General features: G+C 38.6%; 1 protein-coding gene across 1 annotated transcript; it reads left to right on the forward strand.

Moving 5' to 3' along the window:
- The first annotated feature begins 1,002 nt into the window (after positions 1-1,002).
- LOC310738512 (keratin, type II cytoskeletal 8-like) lies at positions 1,003-9,514 on the forward strand. The gene is made up of 9 exons (XM_083563511.1): positions 1,003-1,444; positions 5,298-5,506; positions 5,678-5,738; positions 5,828-5,923; positions 6,532-6,696; positions 7,640-7,765; positions 8,601-8,821; positions 9,111-9,154; positions 9,250-9,514. Exons 1-9 carry the CDS (start codon positions 1,067-1,069, stop codon positions 9,255-9,257), a joined length of 1,308 nt encoding a protein of 435 aa, XP_083419637.1. The 5' UTR covers positions 1,003-1,066; the 3' UTR covers positions 9,258-9,514.
- The last annotated feature ends 1,655 nt before the right edge of the window (positions 9,515-11,169 follow it).

Raw genomic sequence — 11,169 nt, forward strand, 5'->3', positions numbered from 1 at the left:
CAATGTTCCTCAACATCAAACTGCAAAACAGTTAAATATCTTATTATTTACAAAACATAATATCATCAAAATATTAAAGAATCTGGAAAAATCTCTGTGCACAAGGGACAAGGGAAAATGTATACTGGATGTGTGTGATCTTCGGGCCCTTGGGGGCCACTGCATTAAGAACAGCCATGATTCTGTAATGGAAATCACTGCATGGACTCATTAACACCTCCAGAAATCAGTGTCTGTGAACACAGTTTGCCATGTCATCCAAAGCTGCAGGTTAAATCTCTATCATGCCAAGAAGAAGGCATGCGTGAACATGATCCAGAAACACCACCATCCTCTCTGGGCCAAAGCTCATTTAAAATGTATTGAGGCGAAGTGGAAACCTGTTCTGTGGTCAGACAAATCAAAAATGTATTTCTTTTTTGGAAACCATGTACACCACGTCCTACAGATTAAAGAGGAGAAGGACCATCTGGCTTGTTATCAGCTCTCAGTTCAAAAAGCTGCATCTCTGATGGTATGGTGGTGAATTAGTGCCTGTGGAATGGGAAGGGTCCCTTACGAGGGAAATATCAAGGTCCGTGACGTCGGAGTGACGTGGGGCCGCCTTCCCGTGGGCTCACCACCTGCAGGAGGGACCGTAAGGGACGGTGCTGTGAGGATTGGGCAGCAGTCGAAGGCGGGGGCCTGCTTAGACTGCTGCCCCCGCGACCCGAATTACGGATAAGCGGAAGAAAATGAATGAATGAATGAAAAGGAATGGGAAGCTTGTACTTTTGTAAAGGCTCCATCAATGCTGAGCGAAGGAACAATCGTACAGGTATTACATAATCTGATATTGGATGTGCTGAAGCTGTGCACTTTATACCTTATTCATATTTTTTGAGGGTGTGTATATCGATAACTAGATGCTTGAGATAATTGGTATGTGGTTCTCAGTTCAGTAATTTAAGTAGTTAATGTTTGACAATCACCTCACCTCATTCTGCTCTGTGTCTCATATAAAAGTGAGTGAAGTGTGTACACCACAACCCCGTCGCTCTCCAGTCACACCTATCCGAGGTCCACCATGAAGAAGACATTGAGGACGGCCGAGAGCTCCTTTAGCAGCCGCTCATACACCGCTCCTGTGTCCACTACCGTGAGGAAGAGCTACTCTGTGAGCAGCTCCTATGGAGGCACCAGGGGTTCAGCTAGGATAGTTGGAGGGCAGCTCATGAACTCAGGAGTGTATGGAGGGAATCTGGATTATATGTATAGAGCAGGAATTGGTTCAGGGGTGAGTCGGGGTCCTGCTGTGTGCCCGCCGCTGACAGCTGTGACGGTCAACAAAAGCCTCCTGGCACCTCTAAACCTGGAGATCGACCCTAACATCCAAACCATCAGAATTCATGAGAAAGAACAAATCAAGACCCTCAACAACCAGTTTGCCTCCTTTATTGATAAAGTAAGATATTTTTGGTTCTTATTGCTTTTAATTGTGTCCCTTTGTTCTGTCAATCAAAGTGTGCTTCCAAACTTAAATATGTCATGTTTGCAGTAGAAGTAGAAGTAGAAATTTACAAAAGTGGCCCTTAAACAACTGACTAGTTGAAGTTTAAGGACCTTCCTCAAGCGACTTACTGTGCGTCCTTGTAACTCATGACCTTAAAATGAGAAGTCTAATATCTTATCCACTGAGCTACCACTTCCCAAAACCTGCCCCTGGTTGTTGCATGAATCAAAACTCATTTAGGACACTTATTTTAATAGTATTTACATGTTTCAGGTGAAAATGGCCACTTTGTGTTTTAGGTAAAACACCTTCACATATGGGTATGGTATGGGGTCTGAAATATGGGAAGGTGGGAGCTTAGTGGTTAATGCATTGGTTTTTGTATCCAAAGGTCATGAGTTAAAATCCCAGCCACACCAAGATACCAGTCCTGGGTAAGACCCTTAACCCTATAGCTGCTCAGTTGAATAAATGAGATAAATGAAAGTTGCTCTGGATAAATGCGTCTTCTAAATGTCATAAATGTAAATTAGGGCAGATCAAGGCCGCCCTGGAAGCCATCAAGTCAAGAAGCTTTTATTGTCATTTTAACTATATATATATATATCTGATGTGAGACAATGTTTCTCCAGAACCCTGGTGCTACATAAACACCATAGAGCTACATCACATCACACAACACAGAGCTACATACAGAACACAGAGTTAACAACTAAAGCCACATAAAGTGCATCATGTACAACCGAGTGCAAACAGTGCAGACAACATATAATAGCAAACACAACAAACACAAAAAGTTGTAAACTGTTATAAGTTATAATAAAATAATAATATAAAATAGGTGGTGCTGAAGATATGGATGTTTGAGAAATTTAAATTATTTGATAGTGGTTTGATAGAAATTGGTTTGATAGAATTTCTTTACTGAGTTTAATGGTAATTACTGTACAAAATATAAAATCATCTATATGAATCACATCTTTTAGGGCGCACTCAGTTCATCAAATTACATGCATTTAGGTTACAAATCTTCCCCTGTTAACACTTGAGTCCCCCAGGGTTCTGTCCTGGCACCCCTTTTTTTTATCATCTACCTTCTTCCTCTTGGCAATATCTTTCATAAAAAAGCTATTCTCTTTTAAACTACTCTATAATTTCAGCAAACTTAATTTCTACCCTCCCTCCTTCCTCTCTTCTTGGCTGCTTTAATTAACTCCAATTAAAATTAAATTCTCTTCTAATTTTCTTAAATTAAATAGTGGGAAAAGAGAATTTTTTTTATTTCTTCTCATGTCAGAATTTCTTCTAATAAAATTAATTTGATCTAAAATAAAAAGTGCCAATTATTTTGTTTTGCCATCTACTCAGGTTAAGAGTTTGGGAGCTCTGGAGTCTGGGAGTTTGGGAGTCTGGAAGTTCTCCATTTTAATCACATAATAATAACATCACTCAGTCGGCGTATTTTTTATCTGCGTAATATCAACCGTCTTTGTTATTCCCTCACTCACCATGCTACTGCTACACTTTTTCATAGTTTTCTTACCTTCTGTATCGATAATTGTAATTCTCTTCTTTTTGGTCTTACTTACAAATCTCTTCGTAAGCTTGAACTGGTTCAGAACCTTTGGCAGCTCGTATCAACTCTAAAACTCCTTAATTTCACCACATTACTCCGGTTTTGCAGCACCTTCATTGGCTTCGAGTAAAGATTCGCATTGACTTTAAAATACTTCTTCTTACTTTTAAACCTATTTACAATCGCCTTTCTGTTTGTCTGATCTTCTCCATATTCATGTTCCTTCTCGTTCTCTTAGATTAGCCTCGTCTCTCCTTTCTGTTCCTTCTGCTCCTCTTGCCACCGCCTTGGGCATCAGGATTTCTGTTCTCCAGACATTAGAAACATTGACTCTCTGTCTGTTTTTAAATCTAGATTAAAGTATCACCTGTTTAAGATTGCAAACTCTTCCTTCCTCCACTCTTCCTTCCTCCACTCTTCCTTCCTTCCTCCACTCTTCCTTCCTCCACTCTTCTTAAATCCTATTGGCTCGTTACTCAGTCACTGCCATTCTCTTATTTAGTCTTTTGTAATTGTTGTTTGTATTTATCGCTTGCTGTATTCATTGTTTCTATATGTTGTTCATTATGCTTTGCCTTGTAACTTATTGTGCGAAGTCCTTGAGTGTTGAGAAAAGCACCTTTAAATACAATTTATTATCATATTATTATTATTATTAATAAAATACAGTTTTATACCACATTATAAAAAATGAGTATTTGCTGGAGCCAGTGGTGTGGGCTGTGTTGCGTCTGTCTGGAACAAGTGAAATCCTTCGTCTGACTCATTTGTTACTTGAAATCTTTCAAATACATTTAAAACCAGTAGGAAGCTATTAAATATTAAGCTTTTTACCACATTTGAAATGCATTTGACAACAGATTTACAGATCTTGCTAATTCCAAATCGGCACTGTGTTTTATCTGTTCTTTTACTCCGTACTGTCGGATGACCTTCCGAACAAGCTAATGTTTACCTACAATCATAAATTCCTAGTAGCACGCCATTCACCACACCAGTTATCAGCTCCAAAAAATAGACCCACCTTCCCTCCTGTATCTGGAGCCTATAAAACCACTCCCATCCTCACAAACCATCAACCTTATAAAATAAAGAGTGGGTGAGAGATGGAGAGATAACAATCTCAGTGTTAATGAGTAAACTGATTAGAAGAGTAAAATCTCCTTTCAGGAATGTGTACATTAACAGGGGTGTGATATACACTCGGGCATGACGTTAAAACCACCTATATAATATTGCTGAATCCTGAACTCCAAAAGACCTTCACAAGACACCTAACAAAGTGTGCGTGGTATTACGAACCAAGAACTTTAAAGCAACTTTTGTAAATTGTGAGGTGGAACCTCCATGAATTGGACTCACTCAGATTAAGATCTGGGGAAACTTGGAGGCAGCACCTTGTGTTCTTTGATATGTTCCTCAGTCAAACACTGTTGTGGTCTGGATGTGGTCTTTATCATGTTTAAAAGGACATTGCCAATAGGTTACAATGAAGGAATGTGAATTGGTCTTCAATAATGATTACTGAGGTGGTTTATATCAATATAACATCAACATGAACACCGGGACTTTCAGGGTTCTCTCTGTATGTTCTGATTACTTTCTATCAGAATCAACTCAGCAGTTTGTTCTACAGTGGTTCTTCTGTGGGTTACAAACGGAATTGCCTTCATTCCTCACACGCTGATGTGTCTTGAGTAGTAATGAGAAGATGGGATCATTTTAGTGACTCGGTTCTTCAAAATAAACAAAACTTTTTTTTTGAGTCATTTAGTTTATTTTGTTTCGTAAGATAAAATATTATATCATCAATAATCAGATCCTGAACACGTCTACATACTCCAACTTTAACTACAGTTCCAATAATGAAAATATGACAATGCAGCTAAGCACAAATGATGATAAACAGAATGAGGAGCTTCACCTCTCATATCTTCTGGTCCGTGTCTTTAGTTCATTTGTCACGTGACCCGTAATTATTGTAACAATAATGTCAGGATTTGGGGGGAAAAAAACTAATCTATTGCATTGTGTAGCATCTCTGGGAGTCACATGATAAAAGACCGAACTACTCGGACCAGAAGAGTCGAGAGTTACATGACTCAATTCTGTTTGCTGTTCATAACCTACATAGATTTAGCAAAACTTTGCTCATGCATGTCCAGTAGAAAATGAAGAAATCACTCTTTTAATGAAAAATAACAGTAGAAGTTTAATGCTCTTCTGTAGGTTCGCTTTCTGGAACAGGAGAACAAGCGTTTGGAGACCAAGTGGAGCATTCTGCAAGAACAGACCACCTCCCACTCTACAATCAACGCCACCTTTGAGAATCACATCGCTAAGCTGCGCAGGCACCTGGATGGCCTGGGCAATGAAAAAACTCACCTGGAAAGTGAACTGAATAACATTAAGGGCTTGGTGGATGACTTCAAGAAAAAGTACGAGAAGATATAAAAAAACAACACTAAAATCATTAATACACTTAAAGAGATGTTTAGTTCTAGGCTTAGTGTTCTAGATACTATCACATTAAATACTATTTTATGATTAGGAAACCCCTGCTGAAAAGTAAATACATATATATTTGATTTGAATGCGTATTCTTGTAGGTATGAAGATGAGATCAACAAGCGAACCGAATCGGAGAACAGCTTTGTCCTCTTGAAGAAGGTGAACTGTCGTAGTTATTTTCACAGCGTATTGCAGGCATTTTCAGAGCTTGAATTTTAAGTGGTGGTTCCCCGTGGTTTGCTTTTCAGGATGTTGATCAGGCTTTCATGAATTCAGTGGAGCTGGAGACATCACTGAACTGTCTCAGAGACGAGATTGAGTTCCTAACGTTGATCTATGAGCAGGTGTGTTCCTGGTTTTTACTCTGTCACCATGTGCAATAAATCCTAAAACAGTGTGTGTTGCTGATTGATGGAGTGGTGAGATGAACACCAGATGTTAGCACCTTAACAGTGATTACTTTCCTACATCAGCTAGTCAAGATTTTATTTAGTGAGGAATAGAGGATCTCTGCAAAATTAGTTACTTCCCATTGTCACTTATGAGATGGTATCAAAAAGCTTGGAGACCAGTTTTGTAACACACCAACACAAGGCTGCACGCACAGTCACAGGGAGCACCGGACTTCATAAGTCATTGTGCCAATAGACATTATCCTGTGCACATCAAAAATAAGACTTCCAGGACACGTTCCAGAAGAACGCTGGGCAAGGGGACTATTTCAAGGTGATAGTGTGGAAACTTAGATAAATAAAATACTTACAAGTGAGTCTCCAAACTTTTTGACAGTTGTTTCCTCACCAGTCTAATTTTTTTTTCTTGCATTTCTACTAAACATCTGCTTAAAGGACGCATCAGACCGAGTGCACTACTGTTGCAGATAGAGAACGATTCTGATCGATCCAGATTCCAAAAGTGTTGTGGTGTAAATGAACTGTTTCTCTATCCACAGGAGCTGAAGGAGTTGAAATCTCTGACTGGAGAAACATCTGTGGTTGTGGAGATGGACAACAGGAGGGGCCTGGACATGGATGCGATTGTGGCTGAAGTCCGGGCGCAGTACGAGGAAATCGCCAACCGTAACCGCGCTGAGGCCGAGAGCTGGTACAGACAGAAGGTAAGGTGCTGGTGTGCATCCAAACGTCGTTTCATTTGACTTTGTACTGTACTTTTCAGGGCTGAAATGACCTTGAAATCCAAATCACTTGAGGATGTATTTATATGATGTATATACACTGACTGGGCACAACATAACAACATTCATGTTGAAAGTTTTATTTGTCATATCTGCAGATGTGTGACATTTTGTACAATGAAATTCTTCTCTCCAGGCAACTACAGCAATATTAATAATAAAGAAAAATGTAATAACGAGGCATAGGAACGTTATAATTATTTACAAGTGTGTGCAGAAATGTATGTATATACAATATATTTTAAATGAATTATAGGAATATTTATATATGACATTAGCATGAGGGATTTTTATAAAAAACAAAACAATATGAAAGAAGAAGTTTTACACGTAGAATCTAATCTTACAGTAAGTGTGCAAAGATACGTAGAGTGCAGGTGAGATGCATCAGTACTGAGTGCAATGGTGTTAAGAGATCTGAGAACGAAGAATTGTGCAGTCCCAGTGTTTTAATAGACACTGAAACAATATGTATAAAAAGTATAACATTTTGAACATTCTGAGTGGTGAAGAAGTGAAGAACACTGATGATCTTCATCATGGCACCTGTTAGTGGGTGGATTCAACAAGTGAACATTTTGTCCTCAAAGTGGACGAGTTCAAAGCAGACAAAAGAAGCTGAAGACGTTCATGCTGATGAGTGTTTTAGCAGCAAAAAGAGGACCAACAGAATATTATAGGAAGGTGGTCATAATGTTATGCTGATCAGTGTGTGTGTGTGTGTGTGTGTGTGTGTGTGTGTGTGTGTGTGTGTGTGTCTGTGTGTGTGTGTGTGTGTGTGTGTGTGTGTGTGTGTGTGTGTGTGTATAAATCATAATTGTGTATTCAAATTTGCACAAACTCTTTGTGTGTGTTTGTGTGTTAGTATGAAGAGCTGCAAGTAACCGTCACACAACACGGAGAAAACCTGAAAAGCACTAAAGCTGAGATCTCGGAATATAACCGAAATATCCTGCGCCTGCGGTCCGAGATCGAGACCATCAAGGGAATGGTGAGAGCCGCCTTTCAATTCCTTCTTTCCATATGAAGGGAAGTTTCTAGGTGTTGTCCTGCCACCAAGCCATTACACAACATCCCATAGTCTTTTCCCACAGTGGATTAAAACGATGACTGAGCAAGTGTTTACAGCAGAGCTGATTATTCTCCTACAACAGCACATTAACCTGTAATACCACAGAAAAATGCCAACTTTTTATTTCATGAAGAATGATGTGTAAATGTAAATACTCTAATAATTAAAGTCTCTTGTTCTCACTTACCTTATAGCAGCTATAAACAGTAGTTTCATCATTTATTTCTTTATTCTCACCTAAAAGCAGCATGTAAACTGCTCTCCAGCTTTACCTCTGGCTGGTACAAAGCACTGAAACTGGAGACTCCTTTCATACATGTACAAAAACATCTCCTTATAGGAAGCTCATTACTGACAAAAAAACTCCAACATATCAATAATTACACAAATCTTTGTGAAGCATCTGCTGGGGCATTTATATGGCGTTGTAGAGTTAAATTTCTAAAACTCTATAGAAGGAGATCTTCCTCTCCAACCCATGCAAAGCAGATCTTCATGGTGCTGGCTTTGTGCACAGGAACATTGTCATGGAACAGGTTTCCAAAAGGAAAATGTCCTGTACAAATGTGTTTCTTAACCCTAGTGATAACAGATTGAGGAAGAACCACATGTAGGTTATACTTTTGTCCATGCAGTAATATAGTTAGTGAAATCCTACACCTACACAGCTGTCAATCATCTCCTGATTATACAGTGTTAATCAATGGGAAAGAAAAACTGCTCTTTTCTACTGCATGATTTTCTTTTTCTCCAGCGCACTAATCAGGATCTTCAGATCAAAGAAGCCGAGGAACGTGGCGAAGTAGCAGTGAAGGAAGCGAGACACCGTGTCCAGGAGCTTGAGGAGGCTCTTCAGAGAGCGAAACACGACATGACCCGACAAGTGCGCGAATACCAGTCGCTCATGAACATCAAACTGGCCCTGGATATTGAGATCGCCACCTACAGGAAACTGCTGGAGGGAGAGGAAAGCAGGTAGGATGGAGCACGTATCCTTGACACCAAAATAGAAGAAAAACTTCTAATGATGGTTCGATGCTGCAGTACACTGTACTGTACTTCATTAAAGGCTCATAAAGTCTCAATAGAAGAATAAAGCTTAGGAGAAAGCTACAGACATCTCCAGTGATAATCAACCAACAATTGTGTAAAGCAGTGTTTGATTTGTCTGTACCTCTGGACAGGTCATGCCAATTACTGACAACAATATCAGTGTAAATGTCAAGTTCAGAATTTGCAATCTTGGACTCTTTGTTCCCTACAGATTGGTGCGTGGTGTCCAGTCCGTCAGTATCTCCAAACAGATCTGTGAGTTTCTCTCGAATCCTATTTATTACAACCAGATATATTTAAGAGATATTAATCTAAACAGATATTACAACCACTTTATCGCTGAACTCCAGATTATTAGCCTCATCTGCTGGAAAGCAGCATCCTCACGCCCCCCATCGCTCGTACTTCAGCTAGTACCACCAAGACGACAACCGTTCACACCAATTAGAACCTCGAAGAACTGGTCTGGGGGCAAGATGGGATCTCCACGGGGCTGGAAGAAGAAAAGAGGAATTTTCATTCAACATGTTGATAATAAAAGTGACACATTTAAAATAAGGTTTGTTTAATTTTCACTTTTATATATAAATATGAAATTCAAGAACTTAAAGGAAACAGTTCCTGTAAAAAGTGTGGTGTTTTAGGGCGTTTGTTCCTTTTATTTCTATTTAACAAACTCACTAATGTAAAGTACTAAAGATTCACTTTGACCAAAATCTATAAATATCCAGATGTTCCACTTTAATTTTCTTGAAAAATCCTCCATTAGCATGAAGAACAGCTTCACATGCTCAGCATCCAGACACGTTATTCCTCCAAACAATCAGATTTTAGACTTTGCTGTATCTCAAAGATGTTCTTCACTAGATGGAGATTTGTTGTTCATCTCAGAGCAGTTCAGGAGGATTGAGGTGCGGTGACTGGGCAGGTGGTTCCATGATAAATATCACTCCAGACGTCTGTTTACTCTCTAAATAACACGTACAGAACTCAGACGTGCTCTTCAGATCATCATCTTGTTGTACGGTGAAGTCGCTTCCAATGAGCCGCAGTCCAGACGGAACTGCATGATGATGAAGTGTGGAATGGAGACATGTTGGATCAGGATTCCTTTCACTTTCCGGAATCTTCACTGATCCTAAACAACCTCAAACCATGAAACTCCCACCTCCATGTGTGAACCTTCATGTGTGTTCCACCTCCACTCCTCTTCCCCACTGAATTCTTTGGTATCTATGAAATTGGTTTTACTTTTTCACCATTAAATGTAAAACAGTGTAGAAAGTGATGTGTGTATTTAAGAGGTAAGTAAACTTTAAGGCTCTTTTCTGTTCTGGCACCAAGATGGTGGAATGAACTTCCTCTAGACGTCTGAACAGTGGAGTCTTCAAGCGGCGAGTGAAGACCAAACACTTCAACTTTCCCAGTTTGATTTCCTCTCAGAGTTGTAGGCTGATGGTGTCTTCATTTTGTGATTTCGATGCCCAGTGTTGATTTATTCCCTGATAGAGACTCAAAGCAGGTCAAGTGCAGCTGATGTGTACGAGTCAGTAAGGTTATTAAATTCACCGAGGAAAATGAATAAATATAAAAACCTTCTTTTTTTTTTTTTTTTACGGTTTAAAGGAACAGAACAGAAAGAACCTTTGCAGAAAAAAACTAATTTTGTTTTTCCATTGTTGAGAATTGAGGAAGTTGAAAAACATTAAGAATATTAAAATAAAAGCGTATAGGAAACAAAATCACAATCATTTAAAAGGAAACCTTTATTTAAGAAAAATAACAGTCAGGAAAACAACAATAATAACAACAACAATAATAATAATAATAATAATAATAATAATAATAATAATAATAATAATAATAATAATAATAATAATAATAATGATACACAGAACAAACACACACTAAAACCACAAGGTGGCGCCATTATCATGTGTTGATTTCACACCCACCCGCTTCTCCTCTGAGGGTGGAAACGGATCACGTTCAACACAAAACTCCACATGGAAAATTTAGTTAAATTTATTTATAACTTAATTTCCCTTTTATTTTATTTTTTTTTTCTAAAACATTTGATAGACATTTTAAAAACAAAAATTAAGATTATTATTAGGATTGAAAATAACTTTAAAACTACAATAACTTTATATTACTAAATGTTTATATAGAAAAATAAACGCTACATGCGAAAAATAAAATCCTGACTCGAGAAATAAAGTGCAGAAATGAGGCTAATAATCAGATTTCTTTTAAATTCAGCTTTTTAT

This window comes from Silurus aristotelis (genome assembly GCF_946808225.1).
Source record: "Silurus aristotelis genome assembly, chromosome: 2".
Lineage (NCBI taxonomy): Eukaryota > Metazoa > Chordata > Actinopteri > Siluriformes > Siluridae > Silurus > Silurus aristotelis.